We start from the raw sequence: 25874 nt of genomic DNA, 5'->3' as shown, positions 1-25874 counted from the left end.
AATGATTTGAGTATGCTCTCCAATGCTTTCAATGCATTCCCAATTGACATATTTTCTTGGATGATCAGAATCATGGTATCCTTGACATTGAAAGTGATGAGGTTGGAGTGAGGCTGAGAGCTAATTGAGCTCCTTCATCCCAAAGTGCTTGAGGTTCACAAGAATCTTTAGCTTCATTGGCTATCAAGGATGTTGCTGAGATTACTACTGTTGGAGTAGCATGGTGACAAGATAGAGGCAACAAGATGAACAAATAGAGTAGTTTATTCAAGAGAGGAGAGGCCCTTATAAGGGCAACTGATACAATGCATGTGCCCCAAAGGAGAGCATCTCCAGATCCACAAATCACTCCACTGATCTCTCAATCAAGCCCATGAATCTCTCAATCACACCTAATAGAACCTTCTACCACCTAACTTGGTCACACTAACCACCATGTGGTGACACACAAACTCACACAAACCTTGTACACCTTGGTTCACCCCATTACATCATTTTGTCCTTCAACTACATGAGTTTATGATCCATGTGTTTTAGTCCTAAGTGTGTGGGTATGAAGGTGCCCCTACATGGCCACTTATCTCACTTGTTGGATTAGATTTAATTCTTTTCTTGTGTAACATCATCTATGATGTCAAGGACATTCCCTGCAATGACATCACCCATGATGTTTGTGAGTGTGAGAAGATAGGGGTTGTAAAAGGGCACCATTGTGCTTGCCTGTCACATACATCAATCTAAGCTACATTTGTGCCTTAGCCTTGTTTTGCTTGTCTCAATTGTGACTCTCTCTCTCTCTCTCTCTCTCTCTCTCTCTCTCTCTCTCTACCATTGACATAGGCTTACATTGCACTATTGTGCTTTACAGTTAAAAGGGGCCAATCTGTAATAAAATGCTTAGACCTTTCCAAAAGTCTACTCCAAAGTACTCAATCACTAAAAGAATAAAAAAAAGGAATGTAAACTCCTCTACACATCAGGGCTCCTAAGAACGAAAACTCAAAATGATTGGCCAAAGAGAAGAACATCCAATTACAAACCTCTCTCCACTATAGCACTCTTCGAAGTGCTCAAATTGAGATGAACATAAGTTCTAGGAACACAAAAGAAGTTAAGGCTTCAAAAGATAATATCTTGAGCTAGAGATATCAGATCAAGGAGCTGTGTAAACAACAAACGTGTGCCTCTCCTGTCAAGCTACATGATAGGTAGGTGGCCTTATGGCCCCATCAAGTAGCTTAACCTCAGTAGAGAAGTTCACCTCAAAAGTTGATAAGCAAAGATTGATGGTCCTAGTTGGATTAACATTTGTGATGCAATCATCAATGAACAAGTTTACAAACCATTATACAAGTAGAAGAGAAAACACTTCATACATGTAGCTTAGAAAGTTCAATTCTTATATAAAGCCCTTTGCACATGTTGTAGTTTTTGGCTATGATAGTCCTTTAAAAAATCAAATTTGGGTACAATGGTTATTTAGAAAATCAATTTTGGATGTGGCAAAACTACATTATGTGGCATGAATTTTCTTTATACTTTGTCAATCAATGTGGCATGACTTTTCTTTATACTTTCTCAATTAAACAAATTTGTTTTGTAGCATCTTGCCGACTCCAATAAAAGATTTCGAGGGTCCCAAAATACAAACCTCGTTAGATTAATAAGGACTCTCACAATGGAACACACCTTTCTATTGATTCGACATTTTATCCATGTTAAGCAAACAAACTTGATCAACTCATAGAGTAAAAGAGATGCTATCTCTTGGATTTTAATGTCGTGGGAAAACGTTGAAGATGTATGTGTGGCTGGATTAAGGCCCGCCGGAATTACTATATATAATGGGTTTTTATTATTTTGGTGATGGTTTTTCCAAAGTATAGTGGGAAACTAGATTAGGGTGTTTACAATAGACTAGCGCACCATTGCACAGCCCACGGATCATGGACATGCAAGCTTGGCCGTCCACATCTAGCTGAGGGCCCAGATGCATTTAATGCACCATGGGCGGACATTGACGGCTCTACTCTCACCCTGGGCAGGGGGTAATGAAGAACCAGGCAAACGAAGTGCATGTGCCCCAAATGCCGGCATGGTCGAGCAAGCATCGGAGAGGGTTAGCTTGCAAGTGGTCGTGATTCTGAAAACTCGAGGTGTGAAGGATTCCAATGGGAAACCTGGGGCTAGAGTAGAGGTGTGGTGTTTAGAGTGTAGTGTGCTAGAGTAAGGCAGAGAAGGGATTCTAGGCACATGGAGGCTTCCGCTCGCCTCCGTGTCTCCCCCCCGTTCATCTCTCCTTCTACTGCTCTCTTCCGCCATTACAATCACTCCCCTCTCTCGGCTTTGCACTCTAGGTAACTCCTCTCAAACCCTTTTTCCTTCTGCCTGCATTTTCCAATCCCTTTGCCTCAACATATCTCCCTTGTCTAGCTCCCCCCCTTTGACCTTTAGACCTCTTCCTCCCTTCTCAAAAATTTAATTTGGAGTTTTGACAGGTTTTTCCTTTCCAGGACATTATTTTTGTGGACTGAGAAGCGACATGCGTGGAGCCTCAAAATCGTCAACCCCTGCGCCACAACAGTATGCACAATGGACGCTTCATTCGACGGGAGAGCCGAGGAAAGGCCCGGTATTCTCCTCTACCCTCCCTTCTATCCATACTTGTACTTGCTTGTGGACAGATTGGTTCGAGTGTTTCTTTGTTCCTATTTCTTCCGTTACTGCACATCTACGTTGTCGGCTCTGATGCAATGCAGCCAATAGGCTGGACCTATATTAGCATGCGCTAATGTCTTGTGCAATTTGCTTGGATTATTTTGGGACATGCTCAAAGTCATCCTGGGTTTGACTTGCGCTTTCAACCTTAGGAAAAAGTCATCTGTACTACGTGGCCCTGCTGTGTCAAGGAGGTCAGAGTCCTACCAAATCTCTAAGGACGTTAAGGACGGACTCCTTCCTACTTGTTTCCACAGACCTTAGAGATATATCTACCTTCCACACACAAACGTATATCTCCCTAAGAACATGTCATATTATTTGTGCATTACGTACACGTGCTTTGGATGATTTTGGGACATGCTCAAACTGATCGTGGGTTCGACTTACGGTTTCAATCTTATGAAAAAGTCATATGGACTACGTGGCCCTGCTATGCAAAGTCCTACCAAACCTCGAAGGAGGTAAAGTATGGACTCCGTCACACTTCTTCTTTGTCTTCTTGAGCCTCGTGGTCTCTTGCTTCTTCTGCTTCTTTTGCTGCCCATCCTTGGTCTCTCAGTCGCAGCCTGGTGCCATTCCTGCTCAGCATAGTCCCGGTTCTCGCTGGTGCGAAAATCAAGTGGAACAAATCAGTTGGTTTTCTCACAGACCCCGGGGCGTGTTCTTAGTGGGGGAGGTCCTAGAGTTGTAGAGTTTGGGTGAAGAGGTTCTCGGACTGTTGTGCATCATGGCTACCATGGCCAATTGAGTCACCTGTGCCTCGGAGGGCATTGCTACTGCTTGTGGAGGTGCTTCTGGCAGAGCACCACATGGTCGGATATCGCCTCACCCTTAATGTTGGGGTTGGGAGGCATGATTGACTTGCCATAGTGGGTGGTGACCGTGCACAGATAAACCTTCCTAATCTGTATCTTACACTCTCAGGAAAGAAATTCTGAAGCTCTGATACCATTAACAAGCCCAGAGCTAACTCACACTCTCTCTAGCCTGCTATGTAATGGTAACTGCAAAAGCGTGTACTGAACTTGAAAGTCACACAAACACACATGCTTGTGTCTGTAGGGTGTGAGAATAAATGCATGTTTGGGTTGGAACCGGCCCCCCATAGATAGTGCTTACTATTTGCCAATAGGCTGAATACAACTGTTGCCCAAAGGGCTGAGAAAGGTAATTGTACATGAAGGGAGGTCCCTTCCAGGTGGAGATGGAGAGAGGCAGACTGCTTGTCTTCTCCCTCTCTCTTTTTGCTGCTCAAAGCCTATTGTTCCTCCCTGGAGTTGCTGGAGGCTGCAGGCTGCAGGCTGCTGAGGCTGTACTGAGGCTGTACTGAGGCTGCAAGTGCTGATGGATGAAATGAGGGAAAATGGCCCCGCAAACTCCTTCCACAGACTCAGTCTGCAAATCCTCTGACTAAGTCTGTAAATCTCCAGACTAAGTGCTTCTGTAAATCCACAGACTAGTCTCCTGCGAACTCTGCTGCTGTTTCTGCCCTGTTTGCCACTGCTGTATATGTGCAGGCCAGGTGGACTGCTGCTGTCCTGCTGCTGTCCTTGCAACCACCAACTGAGAAAGCAAGACATCTGATGCGAAGCTGTGACATGGCACAACATGCAATTTAACTTGCTTGTAGTTTTGCAGATAGAAGAAGAGATAGAGAGCTCTGTCAGATCTGAGAGAGAATACACGGACGTACAGCCAAAATAGATCTCATTTATAGAATAGAAATCTGTACACAAAGCTCCAAAAGTACACTTTCAGATCAGAGAGAGAGAACACGGATGTACAGCCTAAATAGGTCTCATCTATAGAATAGAAATCCGTACCAACATCTGCAGCAAACATACGCTGAGGTCTGGCACCAACATGAGCTCTGTATGCTGAACCCTCTGCAGTATAACGCCTACTAGATCACCAGGTGTCTCCTATAGGCTTTATATTAGAAACTCACTGTGCCCACCTGTGAGCCCCCGATTTGAGGGGACAAGGGGCAGTGAGAGGTAGGAGGGCTGGGGAAAGAGAGAGACTCAGGCCAGCATCATAGGCAACCAGCACACGGGCTGGTTGCTGCCTGCAACAGCAGGGAAACAGGGGCCTTACGCCTCACTTGGAGGCACCTGCAGCTGCGCAGACTGGCTGCACAGGGCACCCTTAAATAGGGGCCTGTGGCAGGCCAAGTCGGCCCAACCAGGGCCACCGACCAGGGCCACCGACCAGGGCCAACCCTGGTCGGTTTTCTAGGGCCCACCTGGTCGGCCACCAGACAGGGTACCGACTCTGCTGGTCGGTCAACTCCAGGGCCTGGGCAGTGCCTATAAAAGGCCCACTCCTTCAGTCATTCCAGCATCCAGTGCAAGACTGAAAGCCTCCTTCCAAGGCTGTGCTGTGCACTCAGTTGTGGAGCAGTTTGTGAGAGAGAGAGAGTCCTTCAGTATTCTCCAGCACTTTGCTGTATTTTGTATTGCTCCCTGTGAGCTGTTTTTTCTGCCCACCATCCGGTGGATGAATATACTCTCTCTCTTTCTCGGTCCAAGTTATTTCTGAGTGAGTGTTTATTGCATCTGTGATCATCTATCTAAGTTGAGTGTGTGTAAGAGTTGGAGAGATCTTGGGTGGAGGTTTGAGTGATTCATTCCCTCCTATTCTCTAACATGGTATCAGAGCCATAGGTTCTCAACTCTTCTTCATCAAAGCACTCTCTGAAGGAAGGAGTCCCTTGGCAGAAAGGCGATTCTGTTTTCAGCTTAGGCTAGCACGGGAGGTCAGTACATCTCTTTTGCTTCAGCTTTTCAGTTTGCTATTCACCGAGATGGATCAGCGTTCAGAAGCCTCTACACCCATTGCTCGTCCTTCCTCCTTCTCCAGTCATCTTCCTTCTTCATTTATTCCCAATTTTGGTGAAGCTGGAAAGCTCGATGGGATGAACTATCCAATCTGGAAAGTCAAGATCCGAAGCCATCTGTTGGCACGGAAGCTGTGGAAGATAGTGATTGGGACCGAGGAGAAGCCGGAGGACATTGTGGACAAAAGAGGTGAAGTTTTAGTTGAAGCAGATGCGGATGAACTCAGTGCATGGGAGGAGAGGGATGCTCAAGCGTTAGCAATGCTTATTGGCACGACAGCAGATGCTGTGATTCCTCATATCCAGTTGGTAGAGACATCTTCAGAGGCGTGGGCCATACTGAAGGAGCTGTATGAAACTGATAATACAGCCCGTATCATTACTCTTCAGCATCAGCTTTATAATCTTGATATGAATGAGGGTGATAGTGTGCATGATCATCTGACAAAGGTGAAAGTCGTGCGGGACTAGCTCACAGCGGTTGGTCAAAAGGTGGACTCGATTCAATTGGCGTTGCTCACACTCCACAAATTGCCACGGAGTTTCAAAAGTTTTGTGACTACGGTCACTGCGGGTCAACGGACTAAGCTAATCACCTTTGAGGAGCTTGGCCCACTCCTGCTTCAGGAGGAGGCTCAAGAGAAACTCTTTACGCAAATGGACGAGAAGGCATTAGTGGCCAAAGACAAGCCTGGAAAAGCCAAGCCAAAGGAGTTCAAGAAGTCAGAGGACGCTGACCGAAAGAAGAAAATGAAGTGCTATTACTGTAAAAAGCTTGGCCACTCCGCCAAAGAATGCCGAAAGAAGAAGGCAAATCAGAAGCGGAAGAGAAACCAGGAACAAAGAAGAGCCTAAGAATGATTTTGCCACTGTGACGACTGGACAGTTGTTTTTAATCAGTGAACATTGTTCAGCATATGCAGTCAGTGAAGGTAAAGAGGGTTGGTATGTTGACAGCGGTGCTTCCAAGCACATGTCCAACAGAAGGACTTGGTTCAAAACCATGGAAAGTACACACCCGGATTCCAAAGTTTCTGTCGGGGATAGCCGGACGTGTCCTGTGAAGGGCATCGGTAGCATTTCTTTCATTACAAGTGCGGGTGAGGAGAAGGATATCTCTGGAGTACTTTATGTACCCAACCTTTGCAAGAACTTACTGTCTGTAAGTCAGATGGACAAAAACAACATGGCAGTTCTCTTTCAAGATGGCAAGGTCACCGTGACATCCAAAGCAAATGGACAGATGGTGGCTCAAGGAGTTGAAGAGAACGGACTGTACCGCCTCAGTGCAATGTTGGTTCATGAAGACAACGGAAAGTCCAAACTTTGGCATGAGCGCTTCGGTCATGCCAGCTATGGAATCTTGGCTGAAATGTCAAAGTCGAAGATGGTGGATGGACTTCCACCAATTACAGGCAAGGATGATGTCTGTAGGGCTTGTCTAGAAGGCAAGCAGCACAGGGATAAGTTCCCACAAGAGGCCTCGTTTCGGGCCAGCAAACCACTTGAGTTGGTTCATGCCGACATTTGTGGCCCAATGTCTACAGCATCGTGGGCAGGATCCAGGTACTCACTTCTCTTTGTGGATGATTTCAGTAGAATGACCTGGGTATATTGTTTGGCTGAAAAGTCTCAGGCTTTCGAGAAGTTCAAGGATTGGAAGGCCAGAGTTGAAAAGGAGACAGGGGAGGATGTCAAGACGTCCCGCACAGACAGGGGGGGAGAATTCACCTCAAATGAGTTCAACACATTTTGTTGCAAGCATGGGATCAAGCGACAACTCACCACCGCACATACTTCTCAGCAAAACGGGGTAGCCGAGAGGAAGCATAGAACCACCACAGAGACAGGGCTTGCTATGCTCCGAGGGAGGAACCTTTCTAAAGCCTATTGGAGTGAAGCTATCAATACAGCCGTACACATTCTCAACAGGACCAAGATGAAGGCCGTCAAGGACAAGACTGTTAGAGAATAGGAGGGAATGAATCACTCAAACCTTCACCCAAGATCTCTCCAACTCTTCCTCACACTCAACTCAGATAGATGATCACAGATGCAATAAACACTCACTCAGAGATAACTTAAACGGAGAGAGAGAAAGATGAATATTAAACACTCACTCAGAGATAACTTAAAACGGAGAGAGAGAAAGAGTATATTCATCCACCGGAAGGTGGGCAGAAACTGGCTCCAAGGGAGCAATACAAAACTCAGCGAAGTGCTGGAGAAAACTGATGGAACTCTCTCTCACAAACTGAACCAGCTCTGAGTGCACGGCACAGCCTTGGAAGAAGGCTTTCAGTCTTGCACTGGATGCTGGAATGACTGAAGGAGTGGGCCTTTTATAGGCACTGCCCAGGCCCTTTGGGTTGACCGACCAGCAGGGTCGGTACCCTGTCTGGTGGCCGACCAGATGGCCCTGGAAATCCGACCAGGGTTGGCCCTGGTCGGGCCGACTTGGCCTGCCACAGGCCCCTATTTAAGGGTGCCCTGTGCAGCCAGTCTATGCAGCTGCAGGCGCCTCCAAGTGAGGCCCAAGGCCCCCTATTTCTCTGCTGTTGCTGGCAGCAACCAGCCCGTGTGCTGGTTCCCTATGATGCCAGCCTGAGTCTCTCTCTTTCCCAGCCCTCCTACCTCTCATTGCCCGTTGTCCCCTCAAATATGGGGCTCACAGGTGGGCACAGTGAGTTTCTAACACCCCCCCTCAATGTCACAACTGTGGACCAATCCTCATGTGTTTGATGAGGTGCTCCATCTGTTCTCGAGCGAGTGCCGTCGTGAAGAGGTTGGACAAGTTGTCGGCGGTCGGGCAGTAGATAAGCTTGATCACATCGTCGATGATGAGCTCTCGAACAAAGTGGTAATGAACTTCGATGTGCTTGGTCCGCGCATGGTACACTGGATTCTTGGCAATGGCTATGGAACTCTGATTGTCGCACATCAGCACTGTTGCGTCCTCCTGACACACGTCCATGTCCTCCAGAAACCACCTCAACCACAGTGTCTCACAAGTTGCTGTACACGCGGCTCTGTACTCTGCCTCTGTAGATGAAAGGGCCACTGTGGGTTGCTTCTTACTCAGCCAAGAGATGGCACCAGTAAGAAACAATACCCTGTTGTCGATCTTCTGGTGTCAGCATCACCCGCCCAATCACTGTCACAGAATCAGCCTAGTTTGATGCCTTTAGGATAGCATCCATCTCTGCCTGCATGGCAGCCTGCCATTCTGGATTGTCCTTCGCCTCCTTGAAGGTCCTTGGCTCATCAAGCTGAGCCACCAACGCAAAATTCACGGATGGGGTCTTTTGAAGACGTTGGGACCGACGCAATCCGGAACTGCTACTCTCAGGTAATTCAGTGACCCGGGACTCTTCCAATGTCCGTAGGTACCATTGGGGCTGTTAGAGACTCACTGTACCCACCTGTGAGCCCCCGTTTTGAGGGGATAAGGGGCAGTGAGAGGTAGGAGGGCTGGGAAAGAGAGACCCAGGCTGACATCATAGGCAACCAGCACACGGGCTGGTTGCTGCCTGCAACAGCAGAGAAACAGGGGGGCCCTGTGCCTCCCTTAAAGGCGTCAACAGTCCTATGGACTGGCTGCACAGGGCACCCTTTTATAGGGGCCTGTGGCAGGGCCAGTCGGCCCAACCAGGGCCACCGACCAGGGCCGACCCTGGTCGGATTTCCAGAACAGTCTGGTCGGCCACCAGACAGGGGACTGACCCTGCTGGTCGGCCAATCCAGAGGGCCTGGGCAGTGCCTATAAAAGGCCCACTCCTTCCTTCATTCCAGCATCCAGTGCAGGACAGAAAGCCTCCTTCCTAGGGTGTGCTGTGCACTCAGAGCTGGTTCAGTCTGACAGAGAGAGTTCCATCAGTTCTCCTCAGCACTTGGCTGAGTTTTGTATTACTCCTTTGGAGCCTCCTCCTCGTTTCGACAAACGATGTCTAGTTTCTGCCCACCATCCGGTGGATGAATATACTCTTTCTCTCTCTCCGTTTTAGTTATCTCTGAGTGAGTGTTTATTGCATCTGTGATCAGTTATCTGAGTTGAGTGTCAAGAAGAGTGGGAAAGATCTTGGGTGGAGGTTTGAGTGATTCATTCCCTCCTATTTTCTAACATGGTATCAGAGCCATAGGCTCTCAACTCTTCCTCATCAAAGCACTCTCTGAAGGAAGGAGTCCCTTGGCAGTAAGGCGATTCTGTTTTCAGCAGTAAGGCGATTCTGTTTTCAGCTCAGGCTAGCACAGAATGTCAGTACATTTATTTCTGTTTCAGTTATTCAGTTTTGCTATTCACCGAGATGGATCAGCGTTCAGAAGCCTCTACATCCATTGCTCGTCCTTCCTCCTTCTCCAGTCATCTTCCTTCTTCATTTATCCCCAATTTCGGTGAAGCTGGAAAGCTCGATGGGACGAACTATCCAATCTGGAAAGTCAAGATCCGAAGCCATCTGTTGGCACGGAGGTTGTGGAAGATTGTGAATGGGACCGAAGAGAAGCCGGAGGACCTTGTGGACAAAAGAGGTGAAGTTTTAGTTGAAGCAGATGCGGATGAACTCTTTGCATGGGAGGAGAGGGATGCTCAAGCCTTAGCAATGCTTATTGGCACGACAGTAGATGCTGTGATTCCTCATATCCAGTTGGCAGAGACGTCTTCAGAGGCGTGGGCCATACTGAAGGAGCTGTATGAAACCGATAATAGAGCTCGTATCATTACACTTCAGCATCAGCTTTATAATCTTGATATGAATGAGGGTGATAGTGTGCATGATCATTTGACAAAGGTGAAAGTTGTGCGGGACCAGCTCGCAGCGGTTGGTCAGAAGGTGGACTCCACAAGTTGCCACAGAGTTTCAAAAGTTTTGTCACTACAGTCACTGCGGGTCAACGGACTAAGCCAATCACCTTTGAGGAGCTTGGTCCACTCCTGCTTCAGGAGGAGGCTCGAGAGAAACTCTTTACGCAAACTGACGAGAAGGCATTAGTGGCCAAAGACAAGCCTGGAAAAGGCAAGCCAAAGGATTCCAAGAAGTTAGAGGACGCTGAACGCAAGAAGAAAATGAAGTGCTTTTACTATGAAAAGCTTGGCCACTCCGCCAAAGAATGCTGAAAGAAGGCGGCGGATCAAAAGCGGAAGAGAGAAGCCAAGAACAAAGAAGAGCCTAAGAATGATTCTGCCTATGTGATGACTGGACAGTTATTTTTAGTCAGTGAACATTGCTCAGCATATGCAGTCAGTGAAGGTAAAGAGGGTTGGTATGTTGACAGCGGTGCTTCCAAGCACATGTCCAACAGAAGGACTTGGTTCAAAACCATGGAAAGTACACACCCGGATTCCAAAGTTTCTGTCGGGGATAGCCGGACATGTCCTGTGAATGGCATTGGTAGCATTCCTTTCATTACAACGGCGGGTGAGGAGAAGGATATCTCTGGAGTACTTTATGTACCCAACCTTTGCAAGAATTTACTGTCTGTAAGTCAAATGGACAAAAACAACATGGCAGTTCTCTTTCAAGATGGCAAGGTCACCGTGACATCCAAAGGAAATGGGCAGATGGTGGCTCAAGGCGTTGAAGAGAATGGACTGTACCGTCTTAGTGCAATGTTGATTCATGAAGACAACGGAAAGTCCAAACTTTGGCATGAGCGCTTCGTTCATGTCAGCTATGGAATCTTGGCTGAAATGTCAAAGTCGAAGATGGTGGATGGACTTCCACCAATTACAGGCAAGGATGATGTCTGTAGGGCTTGTCTAGAAGGCAAGCAGCACAGGGATAAGTTCCCACAAGAGGCCTCGTTTCGGGCCAGCAAACCACTTGAGTTGGTTTATGCCGACATTTGTGGTCCAATGTCTACAGCATCGTGGGCAGGATCCAGGTACTTACTTCTCTTTGTGGATGATTTCAGTAGAATGACCTGGGTATATTTTTTGGCTAAAAAGTCTCAGGATTTCGAGAAATTAAAAGACTGGAAGGCCAGAGTTGAAAGGAGACAGGGGAGGATGTCAATACATTCTGCACAGACAGAGGGGGAGAATTCACCTCAAATGAGTTCAACACATTTTGTCGCAAGCATGGGATCAAGCGACAACTCACCACGGCACATACTTCTCAACAAAACGGGGTAGCCGAGAGGAAGCATAGAACCACCACAAAGACAGGGCTTGCTATGCTCCGAGGGAGGAACCTTTCTAAAGCCTATTGGAGTGAAGCTATCAATACAGCCGTACACATTCTCAACCGGACCAAGACGAAGGCCGTCAAGGACAAGACTTCATATGAGGCATTTTATGGTAAGAAGCCCTCTATCACTTATCTTCGCATTTTTGGTTCTAACGCATGGGTGCATGTGCACAAGGAAGACAGGACCAAGCTTGATTCCCGGAGCAGAAAATGTATCTTTGTTGGGTATAGTCAAGAATCCAAGGCCTACCACCTCTTCGACCCAGTAAAGAAGCAAATCCTTATCAGTCGGGATGTTGTCTTCGCGGAAAAGGAACCTGAACCCCAGGAGGAGCCTCGGATTGAGGAGGAGGAGATTGTTCAACCCCTGAACCCACCCCGTCCCAGGTTGACCATCCAAGAGGTGGCAAAATCAGAAGCTGATGTTCCACAAGATACTCAGGAAGAGCAGGATGTTCCAGAAGAAGTTCCCGTTCCTCCTCCCACAGAGAAGCAGAAAAGGTTGCCCCAATGGTACCTACGGACATTGGAAGAGTCTCGGGTCACCACATTACCTGAGAGTAGCAGTTCCGGATTGCGGCGGTCTCAACGTCTTCAAAAGACCCCAGCCGTGAATTTTGCGTTGGTGGCTCAGCTTGATGAGCCAAGGACCTTCGAGGAGGCGAAGGACAATCCAGAATGGCAGGTTGCCATGAAGGCAGAGATGGATGCTATCCTGAAGAACAATACATGGGACTTAGTGGCCAGGCGTCTGCGAGGGAAAGTCATCGGCACTAAGTGGGTATACAAACTTAAATACAAATCAGACGGCAGCTTGGATAAGTATAAAGCAAGGTTAGTGGTGAAAGGTTTTGCTCAAACTGAAGGCATGGATTTTGATGCAACTTTTTCTCCCACAGCCTGCATGGTTACTATCCGGACAGTGATTGCTCTTGCTGCCCAATTCCAGTGGCCTTTTTTTCCAAATGGACGTGAAGTCCGCATTCCTTAATGGAACCCTGGAGGAGGAGGTATACGTGGAGCAGCCACCGGGCTTTCAAGATCCAGGGTCCCCATTAAAGGTCTGCAGGTTGAAGAAGGCGTTATACGGGCTGAAACAGGCCCCCAGAGCTTGGTACCAAAGGATTGATATATTCTTTCAGAAGATAGGGCTCAATCGGAGTCCTTCTGAGGCAAACCTTTACTTGTTCATTGAGAAGGGATTGCGACTGGTACTCATCCTCTATGTTGATGATCTTATCTTGACAGGTGATCATGTCAAGAAGATTTCACAGGTCAAGGAGCTACTCATGTCTGAGTTTGAGATGAATGCCTTGGGTTATTACATTACTTCCTTGGGATTGAAGTAAAGCAGGCCAAAGACAGGATCTTCATCTCACAGGAGAAATATTGCAGAGAACTTCTGAAGAGATTTCAAATGGAGGATTGCAGAACAGCACTCCCATGGAGGTCGGGCTTAAGCTAAGTGTGCACGACACATCTCAGCCGGTTGATACTCCCTTGTATTGACGATTGATAGGAAGTTTGCTTTACCTTACCAATACTCGACCAGATATTTGTTATGCAGTTGGGCTATTATGCCAGTTCTCTGCTTCTCCCAGGAAGAGTCATTGGGATGCAGGTTTACGGGTGCTGAGGTATCTGAAGGGTACTTGCACCTATGGGATCACCTACACCAAAGGCATTGAATTAGGCGGGTTCTGTGATAGTGTTTGGGCGGGTGATGCTGACACCAGAAGATCGACAACAGGGTATTGTTTCCTACTTGCATCTGGTGCCATCTCTTGGCTAAGTAAGAAGCAACCCACAGTGGCCCTTTCATCTACAGAGGCAGAGTACAGAGCCGCGTGTACAGCAGCTTGTGAGACACTGTGGTTGAGGTGGATTCTGGAGGACATGGACGTGTGTCAGGAGGATGCGACAGTGCTGATGTGCGACAATCAGAGTTGCATAGCTATTGCCAAGAATCCAGTGTACCATGCGCGGACCAAGCACATCGAAGTTCATTACCACTTTGTTCGAGAGGTCATCATCGACAACGTGATCGAGCTTATCTACTGCCCGACCGCCGACAACTTGTTCGACCTCTTCACGAAGGCACTCCCTCGAGAACAGATGGAGCACCTCATCAAACGCATGGGGATTGGCCCACAGTTGTGACATTGAGGGGGGGTGTTAGAGACTCACTGTGCCCACCTGTGAGCCCCCGTTTTGAGGGGACAAGGGGCAGTGAGAGGTAGGAGGGCTGGGAAAGAGAGACCCAGGCTGACATCATAGGCAACCAGCACACGGACTGGTTGCTGCCTGCAACAGCAGAGAAATAGGGGGGCCCTGTGCCTCCCTTGAAGGCGTCAACAGTCCTATGGACTGGCTGCACAGGGCACCCTTTTATATGGGCCTATGGCAGGGCCAGTCGGCCCAACCAGGGCCACCGACCAGGGCCGACCCTGGTCGGATTTCCAGAACAGTCTGGTCGGCCACCAGACAGGGGACCGATCCTGCTGGTCGGCCAATCCAGAGGGCCTGGGCAGTGCCTATAAAAGGCCCACTCCTTCCTTCATTCCAGCATCCAGTGCAGGACAGAAAGCCTCCTTCCTAGGCTGTGCTCTGCACTCAGAGCTGGTTCAGTCTGACAGAGAGAGTTCCATCAGTTCTCCTCAGCACTTGGCTGAGTTTTGTATTACTCCCTTGGAGCCAGTTTCTGCCCACCATTCGGTGGATGAATATACTCTTTCTCTCTCTCCGTTTTAGTTATCTCTGAGTGAGTGTTTATTGCATCTGTGATCAGTTATCTGAGTTGAGTGTCAAGAAGAGTGGGAGAGATCTTGGGTGGAGGTTTGAGTGATTCATTCCCTCCTATTTTCTAACAGGGGCAACCTTTTCTGCTTCTCTGTGGGAGGAGGAACTGGAACTGCTTCTGGAACATCCTGCTCTTCCTGAGTATCTTGTGGAACATCAGCTTCTGATTTTGCCACCTAGTGGATGGTCAACCTGGGGCGGGGTGGGTTCGGGGGGTTGAACAATCTCCTCCTCCTCAATCTGAGGCTCCTCCCTTGATAAGGATTTGCTTCTTTACTGGGTCGAAGAGTCGATAGGCCTTGGATTCTTCGCTATATCCAACAAAGATACATTTTCTGCTCCGGGAATCGAGCTTGGTCCTCTGTCTTCCTTGTGCGCATGCACCCATGCGTTAGAATCAAAAATGCGAAGATGAGCGATAGAGGGCTTCTTACCATAAAATGCCTCATATGGAGTCTTGTCCTTGATGACCTTCGTCTTGGTCCTGTTGAGAATGTGTACGGATGTATTGATAGCTTCACTCCAATAGGCTTTAGAAAGGTTCCTCCCTCGGAGCATAGCAAGCCGTGTCTCTGTGGTGGTTCTATGCTTCCTCTCGGCTACCCCGTTTTGCTGAGAAGTATGTGCTGTGGTGAGTTGTTGCTTGATCCCATGCTTGCGACAAAATGTGTTGAACTCATTTGAGGTGAATTCTCCCCCCTGTCTGTGCGGAATGTCTTGACATCCTCCCATGTCTCCTTTTCAACTCTGGGCTTCCAGTCCTTGAACTTCTCGAAAGCCTGAGACTTTTTTAGCCAAACAATATACCCAGGTCATTTTACTGAAATCATCCACAAAGAGAAGTGAGTACCTGGATCCTGCCCACAATGCTGTAGACATTGGGCCACAAATGTCGGCGTGAACCAACTCAAGTGGTTTGCTGGCCCGAAACGAGGCCGCTTGTGGGAACTTATCCCTGTGCTGCTTGCCTTCTAGACAAGCCCTACAGACATCATCCTTGCCTGTAATTGGTGGAAGTCCATCCACCATCTTCGACTTTGACATTTCAGCCAAGATTCCATAGCTGACATGACCGAAGCGCTCATGCCAAAGTTTGGACTTTCCATTGTCTTCATGAACCAACATTGCACTGAGGCGGTACAGTCCGTTCTCTTCAACTCCTTGAGCCACCATCTATCCATTTGCTTTGGATGTCACAGTGACCTTGCCATCTTGAAAGAGAACTGCCATGTTGTTTTTGTCCATCTGACTTACAGACAGTAGATTCTTGCAAAGGTTGGGTACATAAAGTACTCCAGAGATATCCTTCTCCTCACCCGTGGTTGTAATGAAAGGAATGCTACCGATGCCCTTCACAGGACACGTCCGGCTATCCCTGACAGAAACTTTGGAATCCGGGTGTGTACTTTCCATGGTTTTGAACAAAGTCCTTCTGATAGACATGTGCTTGGAAGCACCGCTGTCAACATACCAACCCTTTTTACCTTCACTGACTGCATATGCTGAACAATGTTCACTGATTAAAAACAACTGTCCAGTCGTCACATTGGCAGAATCATTCTTAGGCTCTTCTTTGTTCTTGGCTTCTCTCTTCCGCTTCTGATTTGCCTTCTTCTTTCGGCATTCTTTGGCGGAGTGGCCAAGCTTTTCATAGTAATAGCACTTCATTTTCTTCTTGCGGTCAGTGTCCTCTGACTTCTTGGACTCCTTTGGCTTGCCTTTTCCAGGCTTGTCTTTGGCCACTAATGCCTTCTCGTCGGTTTGCGTAAAGAGTTTCTCTCGAGCCTCCTCCTGAAGCAGGAGTGGGCCAAGTTCCTCAAAGGTGATTGGCTTAGTCCGTTGACCCGCAGTGACCGTAGTCACAAAACTTTTGAAACTCCGTGGCAACTTGTGGAGTGTGAGCAACGCCAATTGACTCGAGTCCACCTTTTGACCAACCGCTGCGAGCTGGTCCCGCACGACTTTCACCTTTGTCAGATGATCATGCACACTATCACCCTCATTCATATCAAGATTATAAAGCTGATGCTGAAGAGTAATGATACGGGCTGTATTATCGGTTTCATACAGCTCCTTCAGAATGGCCCACGCCTCCGAAGACGTCTTTGCCAACTGGATATGAGGAATCACAGCATCTACTGTCGTGCCAATAAGCATTGCTAAGGCTTGAGCATCCCTCTCCTCCCATGCACTGAGTTCATCCACATCTGCTTCAACTAAAACTTCACCTCTTTTGTCCACAATGTCCTCCGGCAGCCTCAGATTGAGGAGGAGGAGATTGTTTAACCCCCGAACCCATTCCGCCCCAGGTTGACCATCCAAAAGGTGGCAAAATCAGAAGCTGATGTTCCATAAGATACTGAGGAAGAGCAGGATGTTCCAGAAGCAGTTCCAGTTCCTCCTCCCACTGAGAAGCAGAAAAGGTTGCCCCAATGGTACCTAAGGACATTGGAAGAGTCTCGGGTCACCGAATTACCTGAGAGTAGCAGTTTCGGATTGCGTCGGTCCTAACGTCTTCAAAAGATCCCATCTGAATTTTGCGTTGGTGGCTCAGCTTGACGAGCCAAGGACCTTCGAGGAGGCGAAGGACAATCCAGAATGGCAGGCTGCCATGCAGGTAGAGCCATATGGATGCTATCCTGAAGAACAATACCTGGGACTTAGTGGCCAGGCCCCCATGACGGAAAGTCATTGGCAGTGGGTATACAAACTTAAATACAAATCAGACGGCAGCTTGGATAAGTATAAAGCAAGGTCAGTGGTCAAAGGTTTTGCTCACACTGAAGGCATGGATTTTGATGCAACTTTTGCTCCCACAGCCCGCATGGTTACTATGCGGACAGTGATTGCCCTTGCTGCCCAATTCTAGTGGCCTATTTTTCAAATGGACGTGAAGTCCGCATTCCTTAATGGAACCCTGGAGGAGGAGGTATACGTGGAGCAGCCACCGGGCTTTCAAGATCCAGGGTCCCCATTAAAGGTCTGCAGGTTGAAGAAGGCGTTATACAGTCATTGGGATGCAGGTTTACGGGTGCTGAGGTATCTAATGGGTACTTGCACCTATAGGATCACCTACACCAAAGGCATCGAACTAGGTGGGTTCTGTGATAGTGATTGGGCGGGTGATGCTGACACCTGAAGATCGACAACAGGGTATTGTTTTTTACTTGCATCTGGTGCCATCTCTCGGCTGAGTAAGAAGCAACCCACAGTGGCCCTTTCATCTACAGAGGCAGAGTACAGAGTCGCGTGTACAGCAGCTTGTGAGACACTGTGGTTGAGGTGGATTCTGGAGGACATGGACGTGTGTCAGGAGGACGCAACAGTGCTGATGTGCGACAATCAGAGTTGCATAGCCATCGCCAAGAATCCAGTGTACCATGCACGGACCAAGCACATCGAAGTTCATTACCACTTTGTTCGAGAGCTCATCATCGACGACGTGATCGAGCTTATGTACTGCCCGACCGCCGACAACTTGTCCGACCTCTTCACGAAGGCACTCCCTCGAGAACAGATGGAGCACCTCACCAAACGCATGGGGATTGGCCCACAGTTGTGACATTGAGGGGGGGTGTTAGAAACTCACTGTGCCCACCTGTGAGCCCTCGATTTGAGGGGCCAAGGGGCAGTGAGAGGTAGGAGGGCTGGGGAAAGAGAGAGACTCAGGCCGGCATCATAGGCAACCAGCACACGGGCTGGTTGCTGCCTGCAACAGCAGGGAAACAGGGGCCTTAGGCCTCACTTGCTCTGCTTGCTGCTCCGTCCTAAACATATTGCAGTGTTCTACAGTGGGCTCCTGTCTGGCCTACCAGACCTACTGACTGGCCGATCCAGTCAGCCAGCCAACACGTCCAGACCAGGTCCACAGACTGCCTGTTACTGACCTCACCAGCAGCCAGGCCTGCTGACCTGACTAACATCTTCTGATCTATGTGAGGCCTCCTGCTGGCTGCATGCCAACTCATCTGCCCAGCATGGGCCTGTACCAGGGCCTGCACAGCAGCCCATGTGGCTGCAGCTCTACACCAGATCCTTGAGGGCTGCCCACTTGGCAGCCTGCTCGTCGCCCATGTGGCAGTCTCCCTTACTCCCCCTACTTGTGCGCATGTGACACAGGCTACTGTTGGAAGGGTCAACTCCTATCCTGCAAGCTCCCAAATGAGGAGAGCATGGGAGAGGTGCACCAGATTTTAGATTACATCTCACATGGGCAGGTCTAGCAGGAACAGAAAGGCTGCCACATGGTCAGCACATGGACTGCCATGTGGCAGCAACTGGAAGAAGCTTACCTGGCAGTTTGGAGAGTATCTGGTGGACAGAACCAGTATGGAACAATTGTGCAGCAGTCTGGTACAGGCGGTGGTCATTTGGCAGTCCAGGAAAGGGTTGACTGGAGCAGATCTGGTCTCGGGGCATCAGGTCCATCTCTGGGCATTCCATTGGTGCTGCAAGAGCCTAGTAGGATGCCCAGAACAGGCCAGGGAACTACAGGTACAAGGGGCGCACGTGTACTGACCTGTGGAAGGGCTGAACCAGTTGCAAATGGGCTGGATCAGGGCTAGCATGGAGGCGGAACAGCAGGAGCAGACCCACGTCAGATTGGAGTGGAGGATGGGCCAGGAAAAAGGCCTAGAAAGGCCTGGAACAGAGTTGGACAGTGGTGGGCCAGTGGCAGGTTGCTACGTGGCTACTTGGGGCAGCAAATGACTGCTGGAATTGGTTGAGCCAGTCTGGGAACTAGTCGGCCAGTTCACAGACCCAGTCGACTGGTTGGCTGCGGTTCCAGCCTAAAAGGAGCCCTTCACTGAGTCAGTTTTGTGAGCAGCCCAACGTGCTTCAAGGAGCAAACCAGGAGGCTGCTGGTGCAGCAAGGGAATTGGCTGATTGCAGCAAACATAGGAGCTCACAGGTCTTCATCAAGGGCTGCCTTCACAGCAGCAAAGGAAGATGGGATCAAGGAGGACACTTGTTCCTCAGTTTGGGCTTCCTCCGTAGCAGCACAGCAAGCACTGCCTTAGGATTAGAGGAGCAGCAGGGAGGTGTGACTGCGAGGCACACCTTACGAGGCCGACATAAGGTCTAGGGGAGCACTGCAGGCCAAGTATTTTGGACGTAGGAGAACAGTCTTTTGGGTTCTATATCTAGTCATACTCTGCTGATAGAGGGTGGCACACTGGACACCTCTTTTGTATATGATTTGGTCCACATTGGCTTGATATATATTTTGCTGGTTCTACATCTCTCTCTTGTGCATTGTCCATTTACTGTGTGCACATCTAAAGTAGTACACACTAAGGAAAGAAGTTAGATTTGAAGTGCACTGTGTGAGTTCTTGGGCTCTTCCTCTTGTTGGAGAAATCATAGCCAAACAGTGTGTTTTACTTGGGAGTTCTAGTAGTAGTTCTATGTGTGAGTACCACGTGTCACTCTGGGAGTTATCCCATATATATTTGGTACTAGAGTGTGTGTGCCTATTCTATAAAGTCTTGTACTTCTCATGTCACATCGATGAAATGAAGCCTCAAGCTCTTTTAGTCATGTGAGTCATTTCATTTGAGTATCATTATCTTTCAACCTAGCCTACTCTCTCTCTCTCCCCTCCCCCCTCCCCCCCTTCAACACCATGTTTCTAACAGGTATCAGAGCAGGTTGGCCCTGCCCTAACCCATCCTGCCACGCCATCTGCCCAAACCCTAAATCTGCTGAAACCCTAAATCTGTCTCCTCCTAGTCACCTCTCCTTTTCATTCGTTTGCACCTGGTTTGACCCAATTTTGGTACTACTTTGAGCCTTCACTTGCTGCCGCCTCCATTCGGACCATTTTGGAGCTGATGCAGAGGATAGTCTCCTACAAGAAGCCTTCCATTGTCAGAAATCACTGTTTTGGTGGTGCTGCTGCATAGCCGACTACCTTTGAGCTACTTCTCCAGCACTTTGAAGTGTTTGAAGCCACCTCCGAGCAGTCCCATGTCAACAAGTGCCGCGTTTTCATCTGGTTCTGCATTTCGGGGCACCCTCTTGCTGCATTTTGACTTTGGAGCACCTAAAGCCACCGACTAGCTGCTGCAACACCTACAAAAGCACCTACATTAGCCGCCTTGCACACATGGAGCCTCCTGCTGCATTCGGAGTCCCAGACCAGCCGACTTATTTGACGGTTCTTCACTTCGGGCTGTGAGCTTGTCACTTCAGTTTGCTGCCCGCCGTGACTTCCTTGTCTTCATGTTCCTTGCTCGTGAAGAAGTTTAAGGGGGAAGGATTCCCAACTTGGCAAACAAAGATGCAATTGCTTCTTATGCGCGAAGGAGTTTGGGACGTCGTTGAGGAAGACCACTTTGATACAAGTGATCAGCAACAATGCAAAGTATGGAAGCAACAGAATGCAAGAGCAATTGCTCTCATTGGTCTTTGTTTGGCCGACTCCCTTATTCATCATGTGGATTTCAACTGCTAAGGAGATTTGGGATCGTCTTGATAGCTTTTTTGGTAACAAAATCACCAACTCCAAAGTCTTTTTGAAACTCAAGTTCTATGAGCTTATTTGTTTTCTTTCTCTTTTGTTTATTTGACATATTTTAGTAAGCACCGAGTTTGCCCAAGAGACTCCGGGGGTCTTTAGAAACCCAGTATAGCTGCTTATGCTTGGGCACTGATGACGGCATAAGTGTTGCTTTGCTTGCTAAGTATGTCTTCCTTTGTTTTAAAAAAAAGTTTTGTTACCTCTTTTTTATTCTCTTTCGTTTCCCCTTTTATTTTCTGTATAGATTTTTGGACTTAAGCACAACAAAAAATCTAAATTTGTATGATTGGACATATTCTAGTCTTACAAAGGTATATCAAGTTCTATGATTTAAAAATGGAAGAGAATGAAGAGTTGAGTGATCATTTAGCAAAATTTCAGTCTCTTAAGCTTGAAAAGCTGGCCTGATGATGAGGATAAAATGGATGTCCTTATGAAGAGTATGCAAGGTATACCTCCTTTTGAGCAAACCCTTGAAGTTCTATGCCTTGCCACTACCACGTTTGATGATATGGTGGCTCTACTTACTGAAAAGGACCGCTGTAAAAAAGATGCCATTCTTGCCTTTGCTGGTGATCATGCATTTGCTGCCACAAGCAAAGGGAAGACCAATAAAAATATTATTTGCCATTTTTGTAAAAGAAAAGGACATGTTGAGGCTTATTGCGTAAAAAAGAAGGAACAAGAACAAGAGAAGCACCATGCCAATCTCATTGCTCAAGACCAAGCCGAACCTGAAGGGCCCCCTGAGGAGATACATGCAGCCACTACTAAGGCTCACGGCCTCCCTATTTGTGGCTGGTCGGCTGTTTTACAGACTAGTTGGCCAGTCTGGAGGGCCTGAAGCCCTCTATAAAAAGGCCCCATTGTGGGGGCGTTTTGCAGTTTAGACTGGGAGCAGCCCTCACCTTCTAGAGGAGACCTTGGTGCATAGGAGAGCACATGTCTGCAGGAGGGTGCTGTCCAAGGAGCTCGCACTATGGGTGGTTACTGAGGTTCACTGAGAAGCACACCATCTGAGGGGTGCGAGGACATAAGTAGGAGCAGTGTTTGTGCTCACCATAGAGCATCCAGGGGAGCAAATTGCTGCATGTTTTGGGATATCTAGTGAAGCTTTCTGTAAGAGTGTTTGGCTCAGATTTGTGCAGTATATTCTGAGACATTTTGGAGTGTTCTACTGTTGTCTATCGCCTGAATTTGGTGCTTGTGAGTTCTCTCTTGTGGACACAGAAAGTTTGAAGTTTTGATTAAAGCATTCCCTTCTCCTCTCTAAGATTCCTCCATTGCACACTCCTTGTCCATTTCTATTTCCGCTGCATGGAGAAATTAGCCAAGGGTGTAGGTTTTTCCAAGATAATTTTCTGACTCATTGATCAATGGATTTATGCTAGATCCTTCCATCTTTCAACGTGCATGATATGCTAGCGATATTTTTTACCCAGAATTCTAACCTCATATGCTACCCGTTCAGGAATGGGATCTCCAATCCAATCTTGCCTTACAATCTGATTATAAATTTACTCTAATTTCCATTATAAGTGATTCCTTGTAAAGTTATTGAATGATCCCATATAACAGAGTTATGTGCTTATGTACAAAAGATCATCAAGCAATAATCATATGTATCTCATAGTAAATATTCGTTTCATACTTTGATCTTCCATTGTCCATTCACAAGCATAATCCTTCTTGCTTCCATAAATTTATAACCGGTTCACATAGCTCCATAATCACATTCCTTGCATTATAACCTTCATTATCCGTGCTTAATTATATCCCTCACCTTTTGATTGTATGCTAGATCCTTCCATCTTTCAACATGCATGATATATTAATTGCAAGCAAAAGGAACTATACCATCATATGTGAGGATGTGCTTAACATGCCTTAAATGGATGGCTTTGCAATTGTCTCTCGTTGAGGTCTCCGAACTCATGTTATTAGCTAGATCAAATTTGTAGCAATGCATGCAAGTAATACGCGAGGATTAATGGACTGCAACAAGATCTGTTTGTTTCAGGATCCCTAGCATTTTTCCCAAGGGTCGGTGTCCGAGATCCATATAAGCGGTTAGGCGTTAGTCGAGATGCTTCTGAGGAGGAGATTCAGGAAGCACATGATTTTCTTATCAAGCAATATGCAGGGCATGAGAGAAGCAGAGAGTCTATCGAAGCAGCCTATGACAAGATCCTAATGGAAAGCTTCCGGGCGAGGAAAAAGTCAAAAATCAATCTGAAGAGCAATTTAAAGAAGAAAGTTGCAGAGTCACCTCCATGGGTGCGAAATGTGTTGAATAGGTTTGAGGTTCCTTCTTCTCAGGTCATTCTACAGAGGGCAGTTCTTTTTGCTCTTCTGGGAGTTTGGAGTGTGATGAACCCAGCAGAAGGTGGACCGGCATTCCAGGTATTGGTTGTTTGTTCAGGAATTCATTTTTTTGATCACAAAGATGGTGCTATAGTAATACTGAAAGCTATGCAAGAAAATAGGTGCCCACGACATTGAGAAAAAGAAATTCGATTAATTAGAAGCAGAGTGCGCCAGCCAAGAGAGCGATTAAGTAAGGTGGGAGGGAGAAGTTTTGCATAGACCCGATTAAGCTAAGCGATGCTGGCCAAAATAATTGCTCGGAAATCTAGAAGGTTCTTAGAAGTCTAGAATGCCCATAATAAATGCATAGAAATCGTCAAAAATCCAGAAGGTTCGCAGTGCCGCCTTGAGCGAGTATATGAGGGGGAGGGAGACTTGAGGGTGGGGGAGGCACAGAGAGAGTTGAGGGAGAGAGATGACCGAGTGGAGGGGAGAGGCTGAGCGAGCTTGCGAGGGAAGCGGCGAAGGTACAGGGAGGCGGTGAGGGAGTGAATTAATTAGATTAATTAGGTAAGAATAGCTTAGGTTAATTAGATTATAGATTAGTTGTATAAATGGATATTCAGGTATGTGTGGGTGTGTGGATTTGTATGTGTGAGCATATTTTTATACTGTGGTCTACACCCATTGTTGGGCGCTGATGACATCAGTGGGGATGTCATAGTAGCTAGTCCTTGCTATGCATGATGGAGTTTATGGTTTTCAATCTTATGAGTGACTATCGTGAGATTGAAACTGCACTAAATTATTTTTTTAGAGGATGAGTTTGGGAATGTTCCTGGATTCATCTAGGTATATATATAGATTAGTTTAGGTTAATTGACATTAAGGGGGAGGCGATGCAGATTAATGAATTGAATTTATTTAGATAGGTGAATAGCCATTTGGTATTTTCAGGAATTCGTAACTGTTGAGGATTGTTACAGGTGGCTGTTTCCCTAGCAGCCTGCATTTACCTTCTCAATGATAGGCTTAAAAGCATTGGAAGAGCTTTCATTCTTGGGTAAACAAACTACACTGCAGGCCCGGAGTTTTTGTATTGTTTGATTACAATAAGTTTGAAAATGGAAACTGTATTTAAAGAGTTGATTGTGTATTTCAGGTTTGGTGGTCTTGTGGTTGGATGGATTTTTGGCTCCCTTCTTGTACCAGTTATCCCAACTTCTTTATTTCCACGCACTTGGAGCCTGGAGCTTTTCACTGCTTTGATTTCTTATGTATTTCTATGGTTTTCATGTACTTTTATGAAATGACATTACAAAATTTAGGGGCGAATGCTTGGTTGCATTTGGCTAAAATGACTGGATAAAGACAGTCAAGGAGAATAATACGCATGCTGTTCACAGATCCCAATCAGGAGCATCATAACATCATAGAGCACTGAACCAGTGAATACAAATAGCTGATAGCCTTTTACATTCTCCACAATTTGACTTGTCTGAGGTCATACTTGACGCTTCAGTAGGTTCAGTCAGCATGAGCTTGCAATAGTGCTGGTGTGATTTGTAATTTTTCAACAAGTAGTGGGCTTGCAAAGGCATGATGTGTAAGCAACTTCCAGATGATATTCAGGCTATGATGCTTCTTTCTCCTGAAATTTCTAGGTGAGTTTGATAGAGGTCCTACAATCTATGGTCTTAGCTAGCTATACCTTTTTTGGCAGGTGATTATGAAAATCTATTTTTTGTCTGGTTGAGTGCTCATGGATTTGCATCACACTAATTTACCAAATGTTGGTTATGTCAACAGTCCTAGCCAAACCAAAATTCATTGCAACTCGTAATGAGGACTGAATCCAAATGCTCTAGTTTGCATGTGCATAGGAAGCCGTAAGACTAGATCACCCTTGAAAGTGTGCTTAAAACAAAGGAAGAAAAACAAATATTTACACCTTCAAGAGGCCTTATGGGCCTAAGAGACAAAAGTACAGTATCTCATACAAGCTACCATGGGCTGATGCAAGTGCTCGCTAAGGCCCTTGCTGCATACTAAACTAAGAAATTCAAAGACAAACAACAGATGTGATCAACTATGATCTTGGTGCCTCAGTAGTCCTCTGATGTGAGAGGAGGATTTTTTGCATTTGCCTTTGTCGGGTCGTCTTTTGCTGTGGTGGGAGGTATGGCCTCTGTGTTCTTTGTACCCGGTGGGCCATCTCAAGAGTGATACCTCGACTTTGATGGTCCCCTTTGAGTAGAGCGGGGATAATGTGGAACTCCATCGTGCATGCTCTGCTTTGTCTATGCATTGTGCATGGTCTTTCTGGGTTTGACTCCAATGCTCCTTGTCTTCTCTTCTCGCGAGTTGACTCAGCTCCTCCTGTGACTTGGTGCCAACTCAAATGTGTAGAAGTTTGTCACATGCCTTTGTGTCCGGTCTAGTTTGGTCTCCCACGTCACCATCACCTTTGTCGTATGATTTGTCTCAAGAGTCTCTATAT

The 25874-nt window shown here is 47.2% G+C and overlaps 1 protein-coding gene across 3 annotated transcripts; it reads left to right on the top strand.

Annotated features, from left to right (window-relative positions):
• Positions 1 to 2188: 2188 nt before the first annotated feature.
• LOC147905269 (protein CHAPERONE-LIKE PROTEIN OF POR1, chloroplastic-like) lies at positions 2189 to 25031 on the top strand. Of its 3 annotated transcripts, none has more exons than XM_087379218.1 (5): positions 2189 to 2357; positions 2514 to 2632; positions 23088 to 23470; positions 24361 to 24437; positions 24537 to 25031. In XM_087379218.1, the coding sequence occupies exons 1-5, from the start codon at positions 2254 to 2256 to the stop codon at positions 24685 to 24687; spliced, it is 834 nt and encodes a 277-aa protein (XP_087235344.1). In that variant the 5' UTR covers positions 2189 to 2253; the 3' UTR covers positions 24688 to 25031. The 3 variants fall into 3 exon arrangements, with proteins under 3 accessions (XP_087235344.1, XP_087235340.1, XP_087235350.1); XM_087379214.1 differs by having other exon boundaries at positions 2499 to 2632; XM_087379224.1 differs by lacking the exons at positions 24361 to 24437; positions 24537 to 25031 and adding an exon at positions 23641 to 23678 and having other exon boundaries at positions 2499 to 2632; positions 23088 to 23516.
• Positions 25032 to 25874: the final 843 nt, after the last annotated feature.

Source organism: Dipteris shenzhenensis, chromosome 1 (genome assembly GCF_047967505.1).
Source record: "Dipteris shenzhenensis isolate YYH24624 ecotype China chromosome 1, Dip_SZ_1.0, whole genome shotgun sequence".
Classification (NCBI taxonomy): domain Eukaryota; kingdom Viridiplantae; phylum Streptophyta; class Polypodiopsida; order Gleicheniales; family Dipteridaceae; genus Dipteris; species Dipteris shenzhenensis.
Note: the sequence above shows the minus strand (reverse complement) of the source record. Positions and strands in the feature narration are given on the sequence as shown.